General features: G+C 41.1%; 1 protein-coding gene across 2 annotated transcripts; it reads right to left on the bottom strand.

Annotated features, from left to right (window-relative positions):
• YWHAZ (tyrosine 3-monooxygenase/tryptophan 5-monooxygenase activation protein zeta) lies at positions 1-27,908 on the bottom strand. Of its 2 annotated transcripts, XM_037380305.1 has the most exons (6): positions 27,765-27,898; positions 24,931-25,234; positions 8,484-8,607; positions 4,606-4,780; positions 4,415-4,514; positions 1-1,060 (listed from the first exon to the last, which is right to left on the bottom strand). In XM_037380305.1, the coding sequence occupies exons 2-4, from the start codon at positions 25,222-25,224 to the stop codon at positions 4,737-4,739; spliced, it is 462 nt and encodes a 153-aa protein (XP_037236202.1). In that variant the 5' UTR covers positions 25,225-25,234; positions 27,765-27,898; the 3' UTR covers positions 1-1,060; positions 4,415-4,514; positions 4,606-4,736. The 2 variants fall into 2 exon arrangements, with proteins under 2 accessions (XP_037236202.1, XP_037236200.1); XM_037380303.1 differs by lacking the exons at positions 1-1,060; positions 4,415-4,514; positions 4,606-4,780; positions 8,484-8,607 and adding an exon at positions 21,680-22,093 and having other exon boundaries at positions 27,765-27,908.
• Positions 27,909-27,990: the final 82 nt, after the last annotated feature.

Genomic DNA, 27,990 nt, shown 5'->3' with positions numbered 1-27,990 from the left:
GTAGTTGAAAACTCCATTCATAAAACTTTTATTCCACTTACATCAACTTAATACACATGTTCTGAACAGTTATGCTTGGATTGTTCATGAAAATTTCATAAGACATTAAACAAAGCTAGCCATCATCTCAAGTTATTTCCCTGTTAACTATTTTTACAGCACATGCATGTTAGGCAAGTATCAAAAAAAAATAATCACAAAAGCAAAAAACCTAAAAAAGTTAAATACATGGGTTTTTGTTTTACTGCTGTGCTCGATATACAGTGTCATTATGGATATCAAGCGATTCGTTTTTTACTGCATCTTTACTTGTACATTGTTCTTAGGTTGCTTAAACCATTTAAATACAAATAAAATGTGTAGCAAAAATAATGAAAGCAACAGCAGGTAACTTTACAAATAATGGAATGTGAACCGTTTCTCTGTCCTTCTCTAGAGAAAATTGCCTGGGTTATCAAACTGTCTTAAGGAACACTTCAGCTGCAATCAAAGATGTACACTTGATCGGTATATTCCACAGATTTCACATGTTGACTTGACATGCAATATCTATAGGACATCAGTTTATTCACAGCCATGCGTGCTCCAGCTTGAATACTCATGCTAACTACACCTGTGGCTGCAACTGATTATCCCTTTTTTCCATCATGACAGACCAATATGCAAGCAGTCATCTTTGCTTGACATAGAAAGCTGTTTTAACACTGGCCTTGTGGGAAGCCACAATGTACCAAAAGTACTATGCCAAACATGTAAAACTTGTATAAAAATTTCACAACCCTATATTGGCCACCTCAGATGAAAACAGGTAAATTCCCCAAATGTTAACTGGCTCTATTCCCCTAATATTAAACAAAACCACATGGGAAATATAGAAATCCAAATAGAAGTAACATAAACCTGTCAAATCGTAAACAAAAACTATTTGTGGGACAGCATGGATGACAAATGGTCTACTGTGTAAATTTCAGAATGAGGCAGACGGAAGTTGGAAGGCTGGTTAATTCTCCCCTCCTTCTCCTGCTTCGGCTTCATCTCCTTGGGTATCCGATGTCCACAACTGTTTGGGAAAGAAAAACAGAATAAAGTGTGTAAGACACTAACATTTATGACTACTAATTAGTAAAGTGATTATTAGAAAGAGAGCCGCCTACTAAAATAATTTTGTAAGAGGTCCCACCATGGAGGGAGGGGAGAAAAAAAAACCAAAAGGGGGGTGGGGGAAAGAGGCACATTAACTAATATATTTCTTGGCTACTACAAAATGGAAATCTAGTTCTAGGTGACCCAACTCTGCATGGCATTTAATGAGGAAGTTCATCAACAGTCAAAACCAAAGTCTCATATCCACAAGGCTCACTAAAATATGATCACAAGCAGGCAAGAACCAGACCCACAGGACAGATACATGAGAATTGGGAACTAACAGTACTTGGTTTCCTGTGGATTTCTACCATCTCCTCAAGTGAACTTTCTTCACCCTTCTGAAGGAACATCTTCAGCAAAGGTCTCTTTCCACATCCAGCATTATAGTGAATGCTCCCTTCAGAACAGGCATCTGAGTATTTTTGCGTTTTCTTTTTAAAACAGAAAACATGTCGCTGAAATCTCCATCCCTTGGCTCTGTTCAGTCGGTTGTGCCCTCATTTAGCAACTGTTGGAACGCAGAGCTTCCTTCCTTGCCCTGCCCTCTAAGTTTGGAAGAAAATCAGGCTAAACATGCAGTATGCACAAAATCTTATTTTCAGCTCCATAAAATAATACTAAGGAGCCATATCTCAAGATTAAGTACCACCTAAGGAAACTAAGCATCAGTTCCAGAGCAAGACCCAGGGCAAAGAAATTATTTTGTGAACCGAGTATTTTGCCACGCTGACTGCTTCCAAACTATTACCAGCCCAGTATGATTTGTAATCTCTCACTTTATGAAGTTATAGCAGTATTAACTGAAATCCTTCACGCTCTATAGCGTAAGGTGATAAAACCTAAGAACAACTAATTCTCTACCTACCCACAGCATTACACCATGAAGGTTTCACGAGATGCTTTGAAAAAAAATTTAAAAAAAATATAATCCAACAGAAACATTTATCCATCCCAGGAGTACAAGACAATAGAGAAACCTCTGCAAGACCAGTAGCCTCGTTCTTGCTCTGAACAGGATGCACAGGATCTGCGCTAAGCGTTCTTTGCTGAAGGCATTAAGCAACAAGTTATTTTACTAGAGACAACAGCATACTAACTAGTCTGTTTCTAACCCCTGCACTAGATTTCATGCTGCATTATTATAGTACTACATTACTCTCAATTTCAGTGCTATTCTTATTAAGCAACAGTTAGTAAGAACAGTTTTATCAGAATTTTATCAGAGGCTTCTACCCTAAATCCTCACCTCTGGAATATCTACAGATAGGTACATATACATATATTTATTCATTAAATATCATGGGGCTGACTGCTATGAAAGGAAGATTATCAGTTGAGAGCACAGTTTAACAAATCTGCTGGGAAAAAAACCCCAACCCTTAGGCGGAAGGGATGCCTTTTGTTTTTAATTAAACAAAACAATTTTACAACAGAGCAAAAGAAGGAATTACCTAGCAATCCCAGTAAAACAGATTTTGACTTGATACATTAAAGAACCCTCTAAATACTTCTCTGCCTTCAGTCCCCGCTGCGAACAAACACAGACTCTTCTTCAGCCATACAAGCCTCAATGCAAAAAGAATCGACAACTGAGGAAACTGCTCCTGCACATAACCGATCAATGTGCTGAATCACTGTCAAAAACCTACCTCACAGACTGTAACAGACTTGCATAACTAGCAAACCAGACCTTTTTTACATTTATGAAATTCATTGCAGTCTTTGTCAGTCACACATACATCGTAAGTTATTTTTGCCTCAACAAGTTGTGGAAAAACATGGAATCAATGCACTCGTACAGGTCACACTAAACATTTAAGGCAAGACACAATTCATTCAAGAATATGGAACCCCACAGCTGCCTACAGCTTCTCCCTTGTAACTGAAAGCTCGCAATTATCAGGCCTGCTACTGTAACCCTCACGCTATGGCAGCTGAATCCAACTTTTGCTCTTGTATGAAACTATTTGCTTTCCAATTGCCATGACAAGCTTTACATTATTTTTGCTGGGAAGCTAGCAATTAAAAGCTTCTATTCTCTATTTCAATACCACTCATTCAGAGGACGGCTCTTGAGCAATCTCACTCAAGGGGACAGTACACAGACATTGAGAGCGATGGCAACCCTTCATCTGTCTCTATTACAGAGATTGAGAAATCTCTTCCATTTGTTTTGTAACCAACAGCTGGAACAATCACAAGTAGTTTTTTCAGTAGTATAAAGTTGTGATTCTAGTAGAAAAGGTTCCAAGGAACTGGGAAATAAAGTGTTAGAAACCAAAAGCAGAAAAATATGGCAAGTCCAATTTTATGCAACTACACACTTTACTTCTAGTTCTGTTAAAAGAAGCCCGGCTATTTTGTAAAGGTCTCCAATATCAGATGCAGAGAGCATGAGCAAGGGGCTACATCTGGCAATAAAATGGTCTTATTTTTTCAGTTCTTGCTTGCCAAACTTCCCCACATGAAGACTGGGAAGCGAACTATGCCATTAATTACACTACTGCATATTTGCTTACATTTTACTGTATCGTTTGCTTTAGATGTTTATCTTTGCCAGTTTTAAAGTTCAAAGTAGATAAAAAACCCCAAACAAAACAACCACCCACACGAAGATTTTGATTACTGTGACAGAGCAACACAGTCTTCATCCATAACTTACACCACAGACAGCCGTGAGTCCCCAGGAAAAAAAAAACAAAACCAAGGACAGTTGTTTTACAACTGCCGTGGAAATAGCCTGGCTAACACCAGCTTCAATTTCAGCTTTACCAAAATAAACACCAAACAAAAAGATCCCCCATCAACAGGTCCTTAAATGGACTGGCTAGCTTTGTTTGCAGGTTTTCACACAGGATCTAGTTCTGTGGCATTGTGTGTGCAAGGAAAAGCTATATGAAACCTGACATAAGTTTTGAACGAGGCAAACTACGACTGTATTCTCAAATGCTGTTATTAACAAAAGGTAATAGCTTTGCTAGTCAGTCCAAATTACATCGCTTAAACATGTTAAAGCCCTTGAATAAAAAAAAAAAAAATAATGAAAAATTTGGTCAATTTGTCATCTGTCAGCTGTGTTAATTAACATGCAGACAAAAAAAGCCTAGGCAGGAGAAAAAGAATTAGCTCAGAAACATGATGTACTGCAAACTCCTCTAAGTAAATGACAGACACAGCTCCACAGCCAAGAATGACAGGGGAACCTCCGTGGTGCCACAAAGACCAAAGATCGCCTCATCAACAATATGCAACCTTTAATGATACTCACGGTCAAGTTGTCTCTCAGTATACTGGCATTATTAGCGGGCTGTCTTGTATGACGTCTTCACCTTAATGTATCAAGTTCAGCAATTGCTTCTATCAAAAGCCTAGGGTTATAAAAAACAAACACCCATTGGCCATGTGACAAAGGTTATGCAATAATTTAAAATGGAATTTTCCCCCACTTTTAGATCTTACCGTTTTTGCAAGGGAACAGGCTTTCTCCGGGGAATTGAGAATCTCAGTAATAAACACCAGAGCAGAAAAGTATAGAGCACAGACCTAATCTGATCAGGATGTGTTGGTCGCGTGCATCTCCTTGTACTGATTCACAAGCTTCTTGATATGCTGGTGATGATTGCTTCCACTATCCCCTGTTGAGGAATAAAATACACACAAAACCACACGTAATTCACATATTGTATTCAGACTACTATCAGGACTGTGTTCACACCTGCATGAACAAAGTAAGTTAAGAGTGAATGCCTGTGAATGAGCACTTTACCCAACAAGTCACTACTTTATGAAGATTTTATATATCACATTTTTAAATTAATTTTTAAAAAAAGAAGTTGTCATTGACCAAATCACAGGTTTGAGTCTCTCCTGTCCACTCGGTTGACTACTTGTATTACAAATGTTTGCAGCAGTTCTGTAGCACTTAAGGAATATAAAACCCACCACCCACATGAAAAGGCACAAAAATGAAATTTTAATTACACACAGGTTGATACAGTACCACAATTTCACGTCTTTAACAGTGCAAAGCACACAGATCCACATTTTAGTCCCAGAAAACACTGACGATCTTTGCCTATCATGCTGAATCCTTTCAGGAACAGTTACCTACGTATTTCCATTCAAATTGCTTGGTAAAGATAGTTGCGGCATACCTCAACCAGAATTCATTATGTATTTTTAAACACTTCCAACATAGTTCCATTCCCAATGCAGCAGGGGAAAGCACTTGTTACGTACTTAAAAAAGTTCTAGTACTTACGAACTTCGAAGTAAGGGAGAAAAATAATTGTACAAGTATATATTTGTACAAGTTATAAATGCTTGGCAGAAAAAAGAACCAACTATAATGTGTATACTAAGACTGAAGAGCTCAAGAGCTTCCATTCTCACTGAATGCACTTGAACTTATGAGGAGACCATGCCTGCACAGGTCAGAGATCATGGCCCAACGCAGCCCACAAGCTGGACTACATCCTTGATGACTGCAGAAGGCAACTGAGGCACTAGACCCTGAGCACAAAGGGACCACTGTTCCTGTGCTCTCCAAGAACACTAACAGCATCTGAAAAAAAGGTGGGCAGGAAGTCATTGAAATTCAGATGCAAAAGGACTCCAGTCTTAAACATTTCTGGATCAAACCAGAAATGCATCCAGCATGATCTCTGCTAGAGCACCAGTCCATGTATAAAAAATAAAGAAAGGAATTTTAGGCTAAGGACTCAAAAATACATCTAGTATTTAAGTCAGAAGTACTCAAAGACTGAATCTGAATACCAGTATTCAGATGTCTATGCAATCTCTGTTTGTTCCCCTTTATGTATTCACAAAAATTAAAGCATCATATTGTCCTCTTCAGCGTGGAAAAGGGAGAACACTCACTGCACAATTATTCAACATTCTGTCCTCTCTATACTAATCACTAATAATGGCATGCTTTAGAAAAACCAGGCAACTGCCATAATACCTTGAAAGTGACCAGAAGTTGGTATGTTACAGTTGAAAAGAGCCAGGTTTACTGTAAATTAAATTCAGAAGTAGTGAGAAGTGTTTTACTCTTCTCATAATGGAAAAGCCTTAGAACTGTTTATGAAAGGCAAAACATGCAGCATGAAAAAAACACGTAACTTCAGGGCATGAGACTAAGCGTTTTATTTTGTAATAATGTTATTTATGTTAAAGAAAAATTAACAAAAGCATATTTTTTCTCCTTATTTGAGAAAACACAGTTACCTTTTGAACAGTGATTTGGGAAACTCAGTGCAACATTTGATGTATTCCATTGCTTTTTGTATCAGTCACCCAGTACAAAAAAAGTTGTAAGATTTTTAACCTTGAATTCTTTACAAAGTGTTGTACACTTCCAAAGTTCAAGGCTAAAATAGTAGGGTGAGGTACATGCTTGACATTCCTGTCCATTAGACTGCTGTAAGAAAACGCCAGTCGATAAAATAATGACCCTGGTTTATGAAGATAAAAATATCTTCATAATAAAACTCCCTAGAGTTGGGAGCTTTATACTGTTGCTCTATTTACTGCAAAAAGCTGAAAGAATACACTCCAACTAAGCAGATGTTACTTCCTAAGCAATAATTATCAACTGTTCTTCTTCAAAGTCACAGGCAGCATACAGGAAAAACCCGCGATATTAAACACTTCGGGGGGGACACACGAGATAAATAAATCTTCAGTTTAGGAGCCATAGCAACTCAAGCTAGATAGGCTTTCAAACATTTTTCTTCAGCTGTAAACCCAACAAAAACTGCTCAGCCAGGAGACTGGGTTAAACAAAAATGAACTTTAAAACCACTTGAAACAAAGATTTTCACAGTCTTGATTTTAGAGCCTGCAACTTAATCCTCAACAGGAAAAGAAGCTTTGGGACTCAAAATATTTTAACTTCTATGCATGTGAACAGAGATTACAAAAAGGAAGACACAATTACTCTCTGTACAGTACCAGATCTAAAGTGCTGGTTACATATGTAGTTCTGTAGTCACCAAGACTGGGTTGGTTTGCATGCAGTAAGCATCAGAAGTCAAATCAAGCCCTATTACACTAAGTCTTAGTAGCTTTGTGCAACTCCCCATTACCCAGCATAGTGGGGAAACCGAGCTACCCTATGTAGTGTTGATACAACACACGCCACAAAGCTAAAGCAGACACATCTCTGCCCTTGAAACTATTCCAAGTCTATTTCACTTCCATACCAAACTCAATCTAGTTTGAAGTCACGCAGACACCTTTCTGTATCATACTGGGAAAGCTTATTAGCTTGAGAGCAGCACATGGCTACAGGGGTGTCACATGTTCAACAGCACCGCAAGGAACCTAGCAAGTCCTACAGAAGGGCAGAATGCTACCAAGCATCAGCTGCACAGCCCAGATAACCCCCAAGGGTCCTAAGTCCACGCACTGAGATTGTCTGCACAGTCCCAAGCATCCCGTATTTCTGCAGACTGAGTGCAGACTAAGCTGAGTCTGCAAGAAAACAGCTCAGGACTAGCAGAAGTTACCAGACTGGGCTCTGTGCTGAAGTGCATTGCTCTTCAGGGCACCCTGCCACCAGTCCTAAACTGGCTCCAGGAAGCAGGTTCGCACTGTTTGCACTGAGCTGTATCTAAACATAATGTATCGTTCTGAATTGAAGGTGACTCTGCACCGAGTCAGCATGTTCTTAGGGTGTCTCTTCAACTACAGCAGTTAAGCAACCTTAAATATATTAAACGCCTCATATTAACTTTTCTAACTAAATCTAGGTGAAAGCAACTCACCTGCAATTATGACAATCTGCTTACACGAAGGTATTGAGAAACTTGAGGAAATAAACATTTGGATATTAAACTACCATGGTTACGGAAGAAATTTTCCCAACAGTAAGATTACTTTTATTAATCCTTTTCTTCTCTAGGTTGTTTCTAGTCTCTTTGCTCACTGAACCTATGCAGGCTTCTGTGTTCTGCAGAAATGGCACAAATAAAACTTCAAAAAGCTACAAGACTTTGTCCCCCTACAAAGAGGTAAAAACCCAATACTCGGCCAGACAGAAGATGCACAAACCTGCACTTCAGTGATAAACCAGATGCATGCATGCCTAAAGCTGGGGCCGATTTCAAGATTTCGTGACTGAACATCTGTTCCCTGCTTCAAACAGCAGGTACACCGAAAAGTCCATAACTCATTTGAAAGCCAATGAACTAGATTTTTCTTCAGAAAACAGGCAATATATTACTAAAGAAACTTCCGTCCAAATCAGAATTATTCTAAAACTAAGAGTCACATCACCACCCCACCAAAAGCAATCTAATTTGGCAATATTTAGCCACAAGATGACATACCTTTCTTGTCATCTCCAGCAGCAACCTCAGCCAAGTAACGGTAGTAGTCTCCTTTCATCTTCAAATAGAAAACTTTACTTTCTGCTTGCGAAGCATTAGGGATCAAGAACTTTTCCAACAGAGACTAAAAAAGAAACAAAGAACACAGTGTTTTGTACATACTTACTTTTACAGTGTGCTGAACCAACAATTCAATTATATTACAATTTATTTCAAAGTCAAGACAGCTTTAGCTTTATTCTTTGCCTATTGTCTTCACATCCTACACAGCATGTTCAGTTAAGGACAACGTGTTCTGGATCACAATTCTAGGTACAAAAAGGAACGCTGCATGCTGTAACTGGATGGAGAGATGGTGGCTGTGTTAATTTAGCAGATGAGTCTCGTATGACCAAAGGAAGAGTTTCGCTAAGCCACTATATACTACCCTGACAAAAATAAGGTAATGCCTAGAGTCTGGGCAAAGGGTAAACAATGGAAGAAAGCCTGCATCCACAGAAGATAAAAGGATCCAAAGTATCAGCTGACAAATCAAAGACCCAAGTATCTTACATACACAGGCAATAAATAAGCCTCATTAACCTAGTTCCCATTAACTACAATGCTGTACTGGCACTGCCACCAAGAAAGTGTAAGGTGAACCTGGATTCTTGCATTTCCAGACAGCTGACAATTTGATAGTCAGCTAGTTCTGTATCATTGAAAAGGATCCTCTATCCGAGTTCATGTGCTGCTCTAACAGGTGTTTCCTGTATCTTCCAAACCAAAAGGTAGCTCTCCAGAGTCTCTCTACCAAATCTTCCCTGTGGGCTGCCAGTTAAGACCAGGTTTTTCTAGATGATGCCGACTGATTATTAGATTAACATAGCAAGTTCCCAGCTGAGGCAATCATGTCATTTAGCAAGAGTTCTATTATGATGAAAAGAAAAAAGAAAAAAAAAAAAAATCACTAGCTCCAACACATTTAGTCAAATTAAGGTACAAGCTTGTCAAATTTCTTGGTATTGAGCGCTTAAAGTCAGACTTTGAAAGAAAAGCCAGTTATCTGAAAGCCTGAAAAAGTACAGAAATGCTTCTGAATACTCAAAACTGAATCAGCTTTCACATATATACTTTGCAAAGGCCATGTAGCAATCAAATTTTTAAGAGGTTTTAGTAAGGATTTTTAGGTGTCCTTTTTTTCCCTGTAAATTAATGACTGACATCTCAGTTTTGCCTCACTTTTTAGCTCATTTCCAGTGACACCACAGAAATGGACAATCTAATTCAGCTCCAACTCACAGAATGATGGCTACTTTACTATCTGCTATCTTACCCAACATACTCCTGGGACAGACATACCCTGAATACAGTAGGCTGTAACCCCTGTACTGTGACACAGACACCCTTGGCACCTGCTTTGCATACTAGGCCAACTGACATAAAGCTACAGAAAACTGTAATTCACAGAAAGAGCAAGAGTCAACAAGTTCAGTTGGGGTTTTTTTTTGTTTGTTTTGGGGTTTTTCTGTTTTGCTTTGTCCATTTACATAAATCACAAATATTTAGCCTGGTAGATTCAAGCTGGTGTGAAACTCCTGAAAATGAAGTGAGCTGTTATGGCAGCTCTCTCTTATTTCTGTCTCAGCAGACTGGGTAATGAAGAAGTCTGACTGACAGAAAGCAGAGTCAGACAACGTTCAGCTATGCCTATGCTCCGACAAGATAAAAACCTGTTAGTGGACACTCTTTATTGGTTTCAACATAACGGAAAGCATTTATTCTTTCACCTTTAATATTAGGTATTTCCAGTATTGTGGGGGTTAGTATATAGCTTCATTTCATAACCACGCAGGGAGACATAAAAAAATACTGCATGTCCTTGCTTCCCATCTGAATGACAATCCTTTGGCAACAAAGGGAACACAACACAAGCAAGTCGTCAGCAGAAGTATTTTTATGGAACCAGTCAAATGGGCTGCCAATCTGCCTCATGCCAAAGGCACCCTTCTGGAGGGCATACCACTATGTGAGGAGAAGGATTCAAAACCACCTCTGCCCTGGTGTGACTGGAACAAAGCCGAAGGCTGTAAGGTATACGGGTCACACATTTCAGCTCACTAACTACTTACGTGCTCTGTTCACACCATTAGAGAGCTTCAAGATTCACAGCTATGAGATTTTTCATGAGTGCCAAGAAACTCCAACTTCAGTGACAACTGAAGGTTACCAGAGACTGAGAATAAGGCTCCTTATTGGTTTTTCTCTGTAGGACTGCAATTAAGTCAGGTGTGTCAGTCTGCACCTACCATTCTGGCACCATGGGGAGCTGCCCTCCTTGTGTAGCCTCCATTAATTAGTCAGACCAAAATATTTTCAGTGATTCTAGAAACAGAAATTATCCACCATCCATATAGAAGGTTGTTCAATTAAGAAGTACAGCTCTGCTCACTCCCATAAGCAGCAACCAAACTTGCAGACTTAAAACACCACTTAGGTCACAAATGAGGTAAATTTTTTGCAAACACCTAACTGAATGGGTGAATTGCACCAACAGACAAAGACAACTGAGAAAGTCTCCCTGATTGGGTAAGATACTAGGAGGGCAGGAACAGCTTGGACAGTGCATAAACCTTCTACTGAAAGAAGATTTTTCAACCCATGTGTAACTTTGAAGACCGATGCATTAAGAAAATCTCTTTGAATAGCTATTCGTAACATACAGCCTACGCAAAGAGGCTCCGTCTCTGAGAATGCACTGGTAGCTTGCTCATACCTGGATGAAACCCTCTGTTCTATACAAACAATACACAGGACTGGTAGGCAACATATCTTTGGGAGAGTTTTATTTATGCCAAATACTTCACAAACAGCAATAACAAAACCTGAAAGCAAATTAACACTTAAAAGCTATCATGCAAAATTACTGAAAGGAAATCTCTCCCTTATTATTTATCTAGCACAATATATTCAGTTTCTCCTGTCCATACCAGTCTTTTTATTTCAGGATATATTTTCTTTTACTGGCATAAGTAACCACAAAACACTCCTTTAAAGTTAGCCTCAAGATTCAGAGCAGTCTGAATTACCCTAGACATTTATCATAGTGACTTATCCTAGACAGTGGCTGTGAAAGCCACAATCTGCATGGAGATGGTGTGGCTACAGAAAGCCATACAGATGAGATCAGTGAGCCTACTGACCTTCTGAAGTTCCATTACAGAAGATAACGTATATGTTAGGCATAACAAAAGGCATAACTAATCTAAAAGTTTGTTGTCTGCTAATACATCTGTTTATGGGGAATACTGCTTATCTTTCTCCTTTTTTTTTTTTTTTCCAACAGCTTTAACAGCAAGGCTTCTCTAGAGCATAGGTTTTTTTCCCCCTACAAGGAGGAATATATTGATATTTAAGTCCTATTGATGGGTTCTGTTTGTTCAAAGCAGAAGAAACAGGAAGAACTGTTTCGATAGGGCTACCACCGCATGCCTACCTCCTCTCTCCTTTACCAGTTCACATGACAATGTTTAGCAGTACAGAGCTGATTGCCATACGGGCCACTGAAGTGCTAACAGCTAGTTCAACACCGGACCAATAAGCTGATCTGTGATTACTGAGTTTGTTAGGTGATCCACATAACTGTAATGCATACAACACCCTGACAACTGAAGTCCATACAGCACAGGCATATTATAGCTACATGGTATGTAACTGAGCCCTCACGCTCATTCACGACATTCCTGCCATCACGTGAAAATCCCATCCATTTTTGATATATACTAATTCACACTAACTACAGCTCTACAGGCAGTTAATTACAGTGCCTCGATCAGAATCTGGTAGAAATAGCTTTTGAAACAAAACCAAAACACTACTCCTTGTCCCCTAAACCCCACAACTACTCAGCCATAGTCATTAGAACTTTTAATTTGGCAGCAAGAAACTAACTGCTGTGAAACAAACCATAGCATTGTAATCAATTAGGCAGATGCAGCAGCATCTTAGAGCACTTTTCAGCCAAAACCTGTAACAGCTTGTACAAGCACTTCTAATACTTTTCATAGCAAAGTCATACACAAATCTTTTCAAAAAGAATCAGTGGAAAATTCTTAAACAAATAAATAAATAAATGTGTGTACTAAATTTGAATGTCAAAACTTACTAATATGCTGGCCATAGAAAAAAAAAAACAAAACAACCAACCACCACCTAAAAGTAGGCTTCAACACTTCACATCTGCAATTGTGATTATGACTAAGTTAACAGCTTTCTGGTACTCTGGACTAGGAGACACAGCACATTCAAACTCAGATGTCAGCTATGTTCACACATACCATAGATAAGAAATCACATAAATTTGGTACGTACCCCTAGACCCAGCAAGTATGCACTAGAGCGTGTCTAGTCTTTGTCTCCAAAGAGGCTGCATGTACACAACTTAATTATTCTACTAGAAAACTTCAATCCTGGCTTATTTTAGACAGTAAACTGGAAAGAGATTAACCTTCTTCATTCTTACACATATTCTTTTGCCAGAGCAGGACACAGTCAACAGATGGTAGGCAACATGAAGCACAATGTGTTTTGAGCCCATTTTGATGAAATGCCCTATGGATTTGTTCCTTTGTTTTTGCAAGATGAAGTCTGAAGGTAAGAGTTAGCAGACTCAGTTAAGAGCGTGAAGGAAGCATGATGAGTAGTCATTCTGTGTAACAAAAAACCCCAACACCCAACCCTCTACAAAAAAGTCTGCTTCCTACTGCAAGCAGACATGCTTCAGTTTGTCAAGCTGCGGTGAGAACTGCAGTTGAAGACAGGAAGCCAGCCCATAAAGTCTTGAGCAGTCCTTTCCGACACTTGAAGCCTAAAACTATCCTACTTTTTAAAAGAATTTGCTTACATCTTTGGGAAATGACCTGTGTGGGCCAGAAGACTATTCCCAAATTTATTGTAAGAGAATTAAACTCAAGGCCTTAGTTTTGCCTTGTTGCTTATAGTTCTGTGCCTATTTTCCTTTATTAAAGGCTCCATCTTAGTACACGTTACTGCCTGGGAACTTTAGTAATTATTAATGCATTTGAGGATTGCATGAACAGCTCAATTTTCTATTTAAGATATTTCCCTCCTGACAAACAGGAGAAAAAGAATAAAATCACCAGGTTCTAGAAAACTGTAGTTGTAAATGAGCAGCTAATACAAAGTCAGAGAGAACCAAAACCTTTGATTTAAAATACCAGTAATTATTAAGATCCATCATTGAGTAAAAACCCTAGAACTACTGGAGAAACAAAGATACAGTTCTTGCACTAAAGAACCAAGCTGCAGAATGGCAGAAATCCAAAACAATACACTGATAAAAAGTTAGGTAACTTAAACAGTATCAGTTTTGCTTAGACCTGACAAGCAGGCCTTTTGTCTCCATGCAGTATAAAAAGATATCTGGCCTAGTTATGACATTATTTCTAGTTCTGGAGATAAGTTACACAGGAGTATTAGGTGAAGTTTAATTCACTTATCATCCATCTGTGGTATACGGCATAGGCATGAAGATGACACGGAAGAACTGTGGGTTTTAAATTCATGGAAGACATTAAAGGAACCGTGTTGGTGGTTTTTTTTTTTTTTTAAGCTCAGCCTGAAACCTGTTTCACACTGACAATGGTCTAATATTTTCATGATGTAAGCAGCATGCCACTATCTTTCTCCCAAGAGATCACAAGAACAAAGGAGGGATTGCACTGGCTGACAGGACTCTTCCGTTTGCTAACCTACTTGTAACACTGCCCAAAAGAGGATGCCATTAGAAAAATACGTAAAGAAAGCAAAAAAGTGCCATGCTTCTGTTAGCCTCCATCAATGCCTAGGGACTTCTTGAGCCAGATGTGGTTTCTTTGAATGTAGTAACCTTCAGCAGGCTTCCTGTCCGCATTCCACACATTGTCCAAACTCCTCTTACATCAACATAAACTTAACACCCACAATTCACTATAGAGAAGCAGCTGCAGATACATGACTACCTGCACATGAGGAAGTATTACTTTTGCTCTAAATCTACTTCTCAGTTTCATTAAAAACAATAATATATGTTTAGCTTAAAAAGCACTGGTACTCGAATCTGCATTTCTTTTAGAAGACTACCACATAACTTCAGATTATTTGACCGGTTTCAGTACCATTTCCAAACATCAATCAAGAGCCTCCACTTCCACTTTCATAGCATCCAGATAGCCATTTACTTTGTTCTCTACAAAGGAAGAAAGTGAGCAGCAGAAGACGGAAAGAAAAATAAGAAAGATGTAATGGATATTAAGAGGGACATCCAGCATCATGTTAGAACCAGCAATAAAATTACAGTCTATTGAATCTTAAGATTCAGCTTTCCAGATGCACTTACCAACTGCAACCCAGACAGAGAGTACCAAGCTCCTCTCATGTCCCAATGCTTCTAGGGCAACAAGCCTTCCTTTGCAGCAGGAGACACAAACCTACTCAGACTACTGTGACAATGTTGACTTGCTGTTTCCTGACTACCTGCACAGCTGTGCATGAGTATTTGAAAGAATTACACATATAAAGTATGAGGTAGACATTCAAAATATTGATTCAGATCAGTGCTTTCAGGTACACTGGGGGAAGAGCTACATGTACCTGGTTTCTAGTGGAACCCACTAACCAACCAACACAGTAACTGCAGCACAGTTTTGTTAAGCAATTCTTTTACAGACTTCTATTTTGATGACGAAGTTATTAAAGTAGGCCACCTGTGTTGGACAAGTTCAAGACACCTATCATTCCTATAAAATGCTAGCAAGTGATTTTCCATGCATGTGTTTTCTGCCTGAGCACCAGTTAGGAAAGTTATGGGGGCTATAAAGCAACACATGCAGTTAGCTGCGCTGCACAGATTGGCACATGCACTCAAACCATTTGTGGCCAGTAGAAATTTTATTTACACACATCTATCTCAACTGTTGGAGGAAAATGACAAATATTTGTATTTTAAAGGGGAATATTTTCAAACAATCCCTTCCCAAACCCAGGCTGTTTTGAGACAGGCTCATTATGCTACTTCTGATTACAGCTCTTGCCAGAGTTTGGGACAAGGGCTCTGCAACTGCTGCCTCATGGGTGACCTCCAACCCTCTTGAGGGAAAACCAAAAGGACTGCTCTGCTGCCAGCCTTCTACTTCAGCTGAAAGCCTCTTGTTTAAATTAGCCACAGATTTCTATCTACTCATTTGTTCACTTGAACAGGAATACAAGAAAATCTATCAAATACTAGCGGCTGTTGTGGCACTGGAGATCCCTCTGGTAAAACATCTGCTGAAGGAGGAAACAAACCTACTGCCCATTCTCAGTACCAGTTACTCTTTCCTCCCATCAAACTGGCTGCCCACACAAACAGGCAGCTGCAGAAATTTGAAAAAGGTGGTAAGGAAAAGCTGGCTGGAAGAGATGAGGTGAGAACAATGAGCCTTAGCAAGGGAAGAGATCAGAATTTGGGACAAAAGACCTTCAGAGAGCAGGGAGGACTTTTATTGCAGAGTTTATGCAACGGTGGAAGGTGTGACAAGCATAGACACATCTAGAGTTAAGAGCACGAAAACACATACACTTGATTAGCAGTTTTGCTGTAGTCAATCTGGTGAAGATCTAGAAAGGAAAAAATGGCAGAAATGAGGCCTGAGTAATAAGAGGGTAACTGAAAAAAGAACTAAAGCACTAACAGAGAAAAGGGATAACAGAGAGAATGGCAAGAAATTTCAGGTTATGCAAAAGAAATACTAAGTCTAAACGTGTTTCTTTAAAAAAAAAAAGAAAAAAATGCAGCATCACATATGGACAAGCAGAGGAAAACATGGAAGAGGTAGGATACCCTGAAAAATCATCTTCATGATGATGCGTATGCTGGGGGACTAGAACTCAGTAAAAGTAGGTGTATGCAGTAAAACGCCTACAGGGTGCTCAGAGGTAAGATATGGCACAACTACACACCACCAGTTTGCATCAGAAAAAGGTGGTAACTGAGGCAATGAGGAGCAGCATCTCGGTTCATACTTTCACAGCCATACACGTAGCTATCCTTGCAGATCTACCTCACCAGCTTAGGCTATCATGCCCTTTACTAGCTTGTTCCTTCTACCACTTTGCTTTCCAATTAGTATTTATGCAAGGGAAGCAGATGTGCTTGATATCAGGATATACTCTTTGAGATATTCAAAAGACTTCTGAAGTCCTTCATGCCAGTCATTACAGGTTTTTTACCAAAGTATGCTTAACAAACATGTGACAATGAAGGAACCAAATTCTGATCCACAGGCAAAAATACCTCTCCAGTTTAGCAACCAACTCTTGAGAAAACTCATGCGAAAGGCAGCAGCCAGGAGGAAAAATAATTAGGATTAAAGTATTTAATTTGCTGAGGCATTGCTGTAGACATTAATAGACAACACAGTCTCTGCTGAGGATCAAAGCCAATATGCAATTTTTACCTTTTTTTTTTTTTAATTGCATCGCCTCAATCTATTTCTTGAATATTGGGAACTTGCAACAAAATACAATGGTGCCAAACCCATCAAAGATCATCACTGTATGAAGAAACAGAACAACTTCTAAGAAACATGAGATAAAACAGAACTGAAACCAATTGAGTTGGATGAGAATTTCTGCTTAGACAGGTAGTCTAAGCGATAGCTATTCTAGCTGTACTCCAAATCAGAACATGCTCTACTTGTCTTAAGGCTTTACAGTTTTGGACTTTGAAGAATTACTACTAAAAACCCCCACAAAAATGATGTAACTTTTTTTTATCCTTGACAAGAAACAGAAGTAGGAGCTATATATCTTTAGCAGCTTGCATTCCAAGCAGGGCTGAAACTTCCTGAAGTAGACTATGTATCTATTAGGAGTCCATTAGAGCATGCAGTGTTAATAATAAAGCATTTTATTAACCAAAATGCCATTTTAGCCATGTAAGCCTACTCTGCACTAGGAGAATCTGATCAGTTAGAGATCAGATTCCCATTGCTAAGTGTTTTGTTACCTGCATAATCACAAAGGGTAACAACATAAGACAAAAAAACCCGCAAACAAAACACAACAGCTCTCTACCCCATTTGAACTGTATTAAATCTGATGTTAAAAAAATAAAAATCAGGAATTTACTGTTCATCTAGCAGCAGCATGGCTTATTATTACTTCTCATTAGAAGAGGCATTGCCAATCTTCTGTCAGATTTCAAGAAAAATAAGCAACTACACAAGAGCTGACATTTAGTAAAAAACAAGTTTAAGAAATAATCAGTCTTAATGCTCTTCAATCAATTTTAACAGCACAAGCTTTCTCAAACTATTTCAAAATGGTAGTCAACTTCCACCTGAACGGACAACCAACTTCAGGTTCAGAGCCAGCAGCCGCCATGTCTGCCTACAGCAAAGAACAAATAAAGTGTTTGAGAACCTGTTTCAGAAACACGTACTTCTGTCAAGTGCATGTAACAACAGTAGTTACCAGATAAAACCAGAGATAGTATGGCATCTCTTTATACAGATGTACAGAGATAATGCACCAACTCTGCTCATATTCTAGATTTTGTGTTTCTTCCACTTAGGGCTTTCACAAGCACAGTAAATCTGGTATCTTAACAATGCAGCGTATCTACTCTTAGCCTTCTAAGTAACCAACCACTGCAACAAACACAGCAGAGCTTCACAGAATTACAAGTACACACAATGAAGTTCTTGCTTGAACATCCTGGAAGGAGGAGAATACCCGTCATAGGTGACTAAACGGATCAACTTTATTTTGCTGCTCAGAAGTGCATATCAGCAGTAAGCACATACGGTACTTGAACACTAAAGGTTGCGGTCAAAGCAAGTTTTTACTGGGGTGCTTTTGAAATGTGTAAGCACTATGTATTTTTTTTAAATCAAAGCCAATTATTAAACATTCATGTCAAGTGCAATTAATACAGCTGACTACTAGTTATAGTAAAGATTTGTCCTGTTTCCAATAAATGCAAGAGGATATACATCCAGGTATGTATGTGTATACACACGTGTGTGCATAGCTAATATAAGTACCAAAGGTAACTGCTTGTTTAAATGGTTTTTTTGCATTTATGCAGAACACCTTAGCTGATTTTATGATGAATGGGTGCATTAAACACACATATCAACATTATGGATGCACTTCTTGCTAAGATTAATAAGTAGTAGTTCACATTTGCTCATGCAGCCCAACCACTGGTAAATTACTTCTATGTGCTGGAATCTAAAATCCTTTCAAATACGAAGTTTCATGCATTTACAAACAATTAATGAACAATCTAGGATAAATAAAAACCAACGTCAGTCATCTCATTTTTTAACTGATCCATGAAAGATGTTTAATTCTCCAAGATTCAACAGTTCTTCAATAATTTAATTTGCTTAAAAAAAATAAAGGTAATTGCTTTAGTTTAGGCAGTGCTTTCACTGCAATAAAACAAAAAAAACAAACAAAAGAAGAAACCAAACCAAAAACCCAACAGCCAAAAAAAAAAAAAAAAAAATTATCAAGAAAACTTGAAGGGGTGTAGCTACAATCAAGGAAGTGATTAAAGGATTAACAAAGTGAAATCATGAGGCTGATGCAAATTGCCTCAGCTTCCTACCTTCAATATATGTGAGGAATTATACCAGACAAACCCTAACTGAAAAAGCTAGACTTGGAAAGTTAATGAAAAGCTTAAAATTACAACCGCCCTGGGAAGTCAGTAAACCCTGACTACATTTTACCCTGCAATATTTAAAAGTTCATTCAGAGAAGCATTTGTGAACCCGAGGTACTCTCATATTTTCACACACACCACTAGCATATTACCAATTACCATCTTTTAACATAAATTTTAACAACTTGAGAAGACATCTTGAGTTCTATGTCTAGGTTTGGGATCCACAGTACAAGACAGATTGAAGCGAGTCCAACGGAGGCCACCAGCATGATTATGGGGCTAGAGCACATGACGTACAAGGTAAGGCTAACAGAGCTGGGCTTCTTCAGCCTGGAGAAGACCAGCAGATCTTACTGCTGTGTACAGCTGCCTAGAGAAGATTGAGCCAGATTCTTCCTGAAGGTCTACAGTGAAATGATGAGAAGCACCAGCAAAACTGGAATATGAGGAATTTTGATTACATATAAGTTATTTTTGTTGGGTTTTTTTTAACCATAAGTAAGACCAAATATTATGACAGGCTGTCCAGAGAGGTTATGGAATCTCCATCCTTGAAGATATTCAGAATTTGACTGACAAGGCAACGTGATCTAACTGGATCCGTTCTCAGCACAGATGAACTAAATGACCTTCCTTCCACCCTAAATTATTCAATCAAAACAGCTTAAAACAAGGACGAAGTTTTTCAAAACAAAGCTTAACTCCTAGATTTCAACAAATCAAATGCCCCTCCGTGATCAACATTCTGCAAATAGAATATTCTACAAACACCTCCCCTTCTTTTCTGAAAAGATCAAATGAAGGACACTGATCTCAAAAACAGAAACAAAATGCTGTCAAAAATAAAAAACTAAGCATGAAGGACACAGATCTCAAAAACAGAAACAAAATGCTGTCAAAAATAAAAAACTAAGCAAGACTGAAAGAGTCACAGATCTAGAGGTAGCAGGTTTCAGTCAGAACACTGAATTTTCTGTTAGATCACAGCACAGAAGGGCTATGGTGTAAGTCACTCGAGCTCATAAGCTATTTATCTGCTAGTTAGCACCACTCTATAGGTTAGCTGTACTGACTGTCAGGAAGGACACAATGAGTGTACGGTGGTTGACTTTAAAAAAACCTCACACATGTGCATGGCAAAAAGCATATGGCTGCCTGTATGAGAGAGGACTAAACTTTCTAACTCTGTCATTAAGAATCAGTGCAGAAATGGGTTTTATAGATGTTAAAATAGTAACCTATTAGATGTTTGCAGGCAACTAGAAAATAGCCCCACAGTAATTAGAGTATGACGGCAATAGGCATTAATTCTGTGGCATGTTCTTTAAAAGCCATTTAAATGCATCTGAATGGAATTACGCTCCCTTCCCCCCAGTGAACTCCAGCCCCATAACAGGTTACTAAACCTCCTCCTCCTCCTCCCTGCACCCTCCCCAACCGACATACATATGAAAGAATCGCAAACCTGAAGTCACTTGGTTGAGATTTAACTGCACCTTTTCTTCTTACAATTACCACTTCTAAAAAGTTAAGTATCTTTAACAAGTGCAAAGAGATCTAAATAGTACAAGCACACAAGAAGTATCATTTTTAGTTTCTGAGCACAAAGTTGGGAGGAAATAACGTGGCAAAGAAAGCAAATAATTAATCTTATTGAGAGCACTGTCAACCTACACCCTGTCTGACAAGAAGGCAGTGGGGAAAAAGTGCTGCAGAGCACCTATGTTGTAACAGTAACTCTAGAACACTGAAGGGCAGCCAACGTTTCAGGAAGCTCTCTAGACCTTAAGGGGAATAACCAAAAGGGAAAAGAAACAGTGAAACAGCGCTTGGGCACTGCATGCAAAGAAATTTACTTAAGGTACGACTGGGGGGGAATTTGGAGGAGGAAGAGACATCACCCAGAAGACTGGGCACGGCGGAAGAACATAGAACTGTCACATATGGTACACTCTGGAGGACATGCGGGGACTACTGCTGTATGTGCCTGCCTAGGAAAGAGTGTAACTGTCTAGAATTACATTCACACTGAAGTGAAGATAGCCAGTTGTCTTTTAAATTTTTAGTTTACATTTAGCTCATGCCAGAAACTGCCTGAAAGCTACTAGTAGTTTAAAGCACCTGAAAACTTCTAACATGCAAGCAGCATCAGATGTTAACTATTCAAAAAGCTTCCCACAGAATGAAGTACATTATCTGTACTTCAAATTAAATCTCTAGTAAGAGGAATATTTCAGCTAATGAGGATTCTGAACTACTTCAGTTACAACTCCGTTTCCTATTAACTGCAAAAAGCATGTTGAAGAAAATCCAAGCCTGTTAGATTAATAACAATTTTTATTATGGAAATGACAAATAAAAGATCATTATACTGGTATTTTAGACAGAACCTCCCTTTCACTATAGAAAGTGAAACAAAATGTGAAGCACACACTTCGCTAACATGAGGAAAAGTACTCAACAAAAAGCTTAATTTCCTGTATCAATATGAAACTTCTGAGGCTGGAAATTTTCTGTAATACTCAAGTACATTTAAGATGCTAGGGTATGGCAATGTACTTCCTTACACACACACTGTATTATTCTTGAAGAATTTGGAAATTCAGTCTTCAGTAAAAGTTCCTTTCACTGTAACAATATGTACAATGTATCACAATTATTTGCAGTTTATCAGCACTACCAGACCAACTCCAAATTAAGAGTCAGTTATACTACACCTGAATATACTCCAGTGTATATCTGAAACAACTGGTGCTGCACCATGACATTTTAGGTGTCTCTGCTTTATACAGCAGCACTCTGAGGCTGCAGCAAACAAGAGAAGTAGTTCAGCTGTCTGTAGAGGTACTCCACGGCAGGTGTAAGTGAGGGAAGATTTAGGATGTGACAAGGCCGTAGATGTTGGCTTTTCCTGCTGCAATATCAGTGTAAAGGAGAAAAGTAAACAGTCAGATCTGAGCACATAACTGCTAACATTTTTATCGAGTCTAATAGTTACGAAGCAAAAAAGAAGTCCAGCATCAATTGCTCTTATTCACTCCTTAAGCTAGTGGAAGAACTAGGAACACAACCAGGCAGAACCTAGTTTGGTACACTCTGCTGTTTACTGGATTAAAGGAGCTATTTCTTTCAATCCAGTAGTAATTTGATTCCAACAAATGAGGGAAGAGACAGAAGCTGCAAAGGAGCCAGCTTTGCCTACATTCTGCTAGTCACAAACACATTCCCTTAATTGGTTTCCTCCCTTAAAAGCTGAAGTTAGGACACCAGTCACTTCCACACTCAGCTGTGATGTAACACCCCAGGGCATTAAATATTACTTAAGAGCCTAGCAGGCAACTTAAGACACAACAACAGCTCAAACAGATTCACAGTCTTAATAAAAGATACAAAAGTTTCTGAACTGCTTTTGTACTGTAATTGATAGGGCTCCGGACTGAGAGCTTTGAAAGTTTGTTAACACTTCAAGTCTTATTAACAGCATACTTCACACCAATCAAGATGTGTTAAGCCTTGTTTTTCACTTCCATGAACAGTTACAGACTACATATTGCTGTGCAAAAGTTACAGAGGATCTTCTGAAAAGCAAACAATCACCCTAGTTCTATGTTTGCATGTAGCATTGTGCATGCTCCTGTTCATAAAAACCAACCAAGTATGTTACCATAATTCTTTTTTCCTCTGGTAAAACAAAGTGAATGTCAAATAAAGCAATACGGTCAGTCACATTTCCAGGTGAGTAAGAATGTATGTAAATAAGGATATTCCAATGAAAATGAGAAAAGGTTTTTAAATGTAAATCTAGTTCCTCAATGCAGTTAGGAATGTCAAAGGTAGAGCGTGCCACTTGAAAGCATTTTAAAATCCTATCCCTTGAATTAAAAAAAAAGTTTTATTTTTTAAACCTAAGCAAAAAAAAAAATAGTTTTATTACTGCTAATCACTGCCTAAGACATTGTTTCTTCTGGACAGTAATTTTTCCTTAATCTATTAAGAAAAACTCTACTGGCAACACTAAAGATTAGTAAGACATTAGCTTCCTAAAAGTAGTAACATATCAAAGAGTAGTAACTTCTTTAAATCATGTATGTATCTCATTAACACAAAGAGAAATTCAAGTTCATTTTGAGATTTGGAAGATTTAAAGAAGATTCCCTCCCTGTGTTTCCCCCTGCTCCTAGATGCTGCAGCTGCCGCAGCGAACTCAAAAGCTGGGCTTTTGTTTTAGTTTTATTTATTTAGCATGCACAGTAAAAGCTAGTTTCACCTTTGGTTTCCATTATCAGAAAAAAATTAATTGTAAACACTAAATTCTTCTGAAAGGGGGTTTCTAAGCCCAATGACTCAAAATGATTTCTTAAACCCAAACATAGCCTACAGGAGAACTTCAGATCACTGTGAACTGAAAGCATCCACCTCCAAGGGCTTTCCCATTAATAAAATAATTTTAAAAAGAAGTAACAGGAAATTAGAACACCACATTTGGAGTCCTTATTTCCCTGGCTTAAATAGATGAGCCACCACTTAACAACACAAGAACTAGGAAATCAGTTATTTTCAAAGTTTGGCATTTCCTTTTTCATAGTGGAAGTTTAGAAGTTATCCTTACATAAGATAACAAAGCATATGAAACTGGGTGTGTTACAATAACCATGGAAACCAGCCTACACTGGAAGCCAAGAGACTCAGTTATCCATGCTGACTTTTACACACCCTTGGGGAACCAGTCTTCTAGAAGGTATCACTGCCTGTATCATCTATCTTACACAGCAAGCAAAATTTATGCTACTCATTGATCTCAATTTTCATTTGACATCAGATCTTCAAGCACATACTTGGCTATTTAACAGTTTCTTCATATCACATGTCATTCTGTCACCTCCAGGTACGTGATCCCTTGTCACAACCTGTGGGATGACACACCAGCAGGGTCCACAGTCCAGTGGACAACTCCACTGCCGACAGTAACATCTACCTCACAAGTGGTCACAGGACTGGACATCCATCAATCGTGTGCTCTCTGAAGCACCACAAGCATATGCAATTGAAAAAATCCTGACGATCTGGAGTAAGCATTTGGAAGAGGTTCAGATTTCACAAACCAGTCTCCTAACGAAAATATAAGGTTGGTTGTTGGGTACATGCACCTTTTAAAGTAACTACAACCCACAGAAAATGCCTTTTAGAACACCATTTTAGTATGCCACTAAAAAATGTTAAGTTTAAGAGGGTATCACAGCATTTCTACTGCCTCTTCCTGCAGACAATTTTCTGCATGGCTGAGTCATAACTAACATTACATCATCTCACCCAGGGAGGGGCACAATTTCCGTAGAGTAAGAACTACCTCTTACAACTAGAGCAGCACACTGAAGTTGCAGAAATCAAAGTGACCTAGGATACAAGTACTGCACTGAGGGGGAAAAGTAGAGGAGAAAACCCCAAACTAAACCTGTATCTAGTTCATCCTCAAAGTAATATGTTGATTTTTCGTAACTATTACTTTACATACAATAATGTTTCAACATGTCTCCAAATTCATTAGCATTCGTAACTATGACGATTTGTTTATATTATTATCAATTCATTAAGAGGGAAAGAAAAGTTAGACATCTTTTAAACTTTGTCCTTCAGAAATAGCATAGGAGACCACAGCTTTACTGACAGACCAGAAGTAGTCCCAAAGGGCCCAGCACCATTTACCCTGCAACTCTTAAGCAAAAATGGATCAACAGTTTCAGTATTTCTCACCAGCACATCATTGCAGATGTCTCTTAGCTCAGTCTCGATTTTCTCTCTGTATTCTCGAGCCATCTGCTGTTTTTTCTCAGCACCTTCCGTCTTTTGTTCAATACTTGAGACGACTCTCCAAGACGACCTACGGGCTCCTACAACATTTTTATAGGCAACAGAGAGAAGATTCCTCTCTTCGTTGGACAACTCAGCTCCTTGCTCAGTCACAGACTTCATGCAACTTGCCATGTCATCATATCTTTCAGCCTGCTCAGCCAGTTTGGCCTTCTGCACCAGCTCATTTTTATCCATGCTGATATTTCTGAAGAGGAAAAATAGTGAGGCATTATTCAGACACTGATCAAGGACAAAGGTGTTCTAACTTCATATGCAGCACAACCATTCTCTTAAGTAGTTTGGAACTGTAACAGGTATGACTGAAATCCAGAACACAAGGCATACAAGCACCCAATGCTCAAATGCATCGATGCATGGATTGAAGAGTTAAAGTCACTGTTTCCTCCTGAAAAAATGTTAACTTTTAGATTTTTTTTTAATAAATGCAAAAAAGAGCATCCAAAGGCAAACTCAAACCAAATCATTCCTATCTTAAGCACGTAAATGATCTTAGCTCTTTGCCCTCACTCCCTTTTAAGACCTGCAGTATCAACTGCATCCAATTATCAATATAATAAAATCAACAAGGAAAATACTCAACAGTAAGTTTTTCCACAGAGGAAGACAAAATAAAGGCTAGACAAACAGTACCAGGCAACTCTTTGTGCCTTAATAAAAAAAAAAAAATCACAGTTACATGCAGAAAGACTTGGCAAAGAGATCTGCAAATCAAATCCCACACTGGATGTTAAGAGAGTCAGAATGCACCAGACAGGTATCTAAATTTCAAGGCACACACCCTTCAACAATGTTAACTTCCTTCCACAAAATGGGATATGGCAGACGCTCTGAGCCAGGCAGGGCTGCTCAGCCTGAGAGGCTACCTTTCAGGGACAAAAGGAAATTTTACTGTTTAAAAATACTACTTCAACGTCAGTATTTGAGATAGCACGATTCAGCCGAGATGCCCGATAACCCGCATCTCATCAGCGCTTTTTAAAAAAGTTAAACTAAAAAAAATAATCAAGCTCTGCTGAACAGAAAGAGTTATCAGGTAATTTTTTTTTTGGCACATCAGAAAAGACTAATCCTCCCTCAACCCCCGTGCTTTCACATATCTTGACTCGATCACTTTGAGACCCTGACAAATGTGCCTTGGGACACACCATCCTTTAAAGTTTAGGCTAGATTATAAAAACAAGAACCAATTTTGGTCACGCAGAGGGTATGTATTTCTTTATGCTCCACACACAACAAGCCAGCATCTTAAATCTTTAACCATTAACCTTTTTGCCGTTTTACGTGAAGTCACCACAAACAATAGCAGCACTGTCTACCTTTTAGGAATAAATTACGCACGTTTTAAAACATTCCAGTCACCTGAAAGGGAAAGTTTTAGTAGCTCCTACCCCCAACACCGGGGTACAAGCTCAGCGGCCGTTTCGCGGCGTTTGCAAAGGCGCGTTGAAAACTTGACCGCCCCGTGAACAGCGGGGTTAAGGAGCCATTTTAAAGCAAGGTTTTGGCTACGGTTGTTTACCACCCGGCGCGACCGTGACGAGCGCGGTTAAAACGCCGGCCCCCAGCGCCAGCCTGCCGGGCTGCCCGCAGGCCGCTGCGGCAGCATCCTTCCCCGGCGGGCCGGCCGCCCGTCGCTCCCGGCGGCCCCAGGGTGGCCGCCCGCGGCGAGGCGAGGGCCGGGCGCTGCCGCCCGCGCTCCCGCCACACGCGAGGTGACAGCAGAAAATGGAGCGGCCCGGGGGAGGAGCGGCGGCGCGGCCCCCCGGGGCGAGGAGGCACGCTCCGGGCCGCCCCGCCCGCCGCCCCTCCCCGCGCTGCGGCCACCGCACCCGCCCGCCGCGGGGACACCGAGCGCCTCGCCGGCCGCCTTTGTCATGGCGGCTGGGCTCCGGAGCCCAGCCCACTTCAGCGCGCGTTAATCCCGCTCACCTCCGCCCAGCGCCGGGGGCGGCGGCGGAGGAGGATGCCGCGTCCCCGCCCTGGCAGCGGCCGGACGAGGGGACAGCCCGCGGGGGACGGGGCGCGCGGGGGAGGGGCGGTGGCACGGGGGACACTCCCCTCCTGCCCCGGGGGAGCCGCCGCTGCCGCCCGGACCCCTCGGCCGGGGCGGGGGAGGTTGGCGGGGGGGGCTGGGCGGAGGGGAGGGAAGCGAGCCCGACCGAGGGGCGGCCCCTGCGGCTCTTCCGCGCCCGGGCAGCGCTCCCGGCGGGAGACCACACCCAGCGGCACCCGCCCGCGGCCCGCGCGCCGGGCCCCTGCCCCCGCCCGGCGGAGGCGGCGCCCCCCCCCCCCTCCGCGCCCACGGGCGCCGGGTCGCCCCCGCCCGCCGCGCCACGGGCGGGGCCCTCACCTGCCGCCCCCTCCCCCCGCCCCGCCGCCCACGGCCGCTCTTCCCCTCCCCCTCCCCTCCTCGCCGGCGGGGAGGGGCAGCCGCGGCCTCACCTGCGCGGCCCCCGCCGCCCCCCGCAGCGGCCCCCGCGGGACGGGCCGCTCCCGCCGCCCTGCTCCCTCCCCGCGGAGCCACCCCGCCGGCCCCGGAGGCAGGGGGGCGGGTAGGGAGGGCTCGGCGCTGCCCGCCGGCCGGCCGATCGGCCGGCCGGTCGCCCGCCCTCGCGCGGCCCCCCCACCCCACCCCCCGGGGGCGGAGGGCGAGGTCCCGGGGCGGCCGCCCGGCGCGGGGCCCGGAGGCGGGGCGGCGCGGCGGGCCCCGTTACCTGTGCGCGGCGGGAGCGCGGCGGCGGGTGTCTCGGGGCGGGTGGCCGGCGCGGACTGTGCCTGTCTCGCGGCTCGCTGCGCTGCAGCCTCTCTCCCAGCGCCACACACGGCGTCTCCGCCAATCACCGCGCCGCAGCGCACGGGCAGCGCACCGCCCGTGACGTCAAGCGGGGCCATGGCAACGGCGAGGGCGCGAGCACGAGCCCGCGCCTCCCCCGGCGCGCC

Source organism: Falco rusticolus, chromosome 3 (assembly GCF_015220075.1).
Source record: "Falco rusticolus isolate bFalRus1 chromosome 3, bFalRus1.pri, whole genome shotgun sequence".
Classification (NCBI taxonomy): Eukaryota; Metazoa; Chordata; class Aves; order Falconiformes; family Falconidae; genus Falco; species Falco rusticolus.
Note: the sequence above shows the minus strand (reverse complement) of the source record. Positions and strands in the feature narration are given on the sequence as shown.

Excerpts from the sequence above, each read along its gene's own strand:
- YWHAZ (XM_037380303.1), bottom strand. The coding sequence starts at position 25,224 with ATGGATAAAAATGAGCTGGTGCAGAAGGCCAAACTGGCTGAGCAGGCT. Across the intron at positions 22,094-24,930 it reads ACATCTGCAATGATGTGCTG|CAGGAAAAGCCAACATCTAC; the intron begins GTGAGAAATACT and ends CTGATATTGCAG.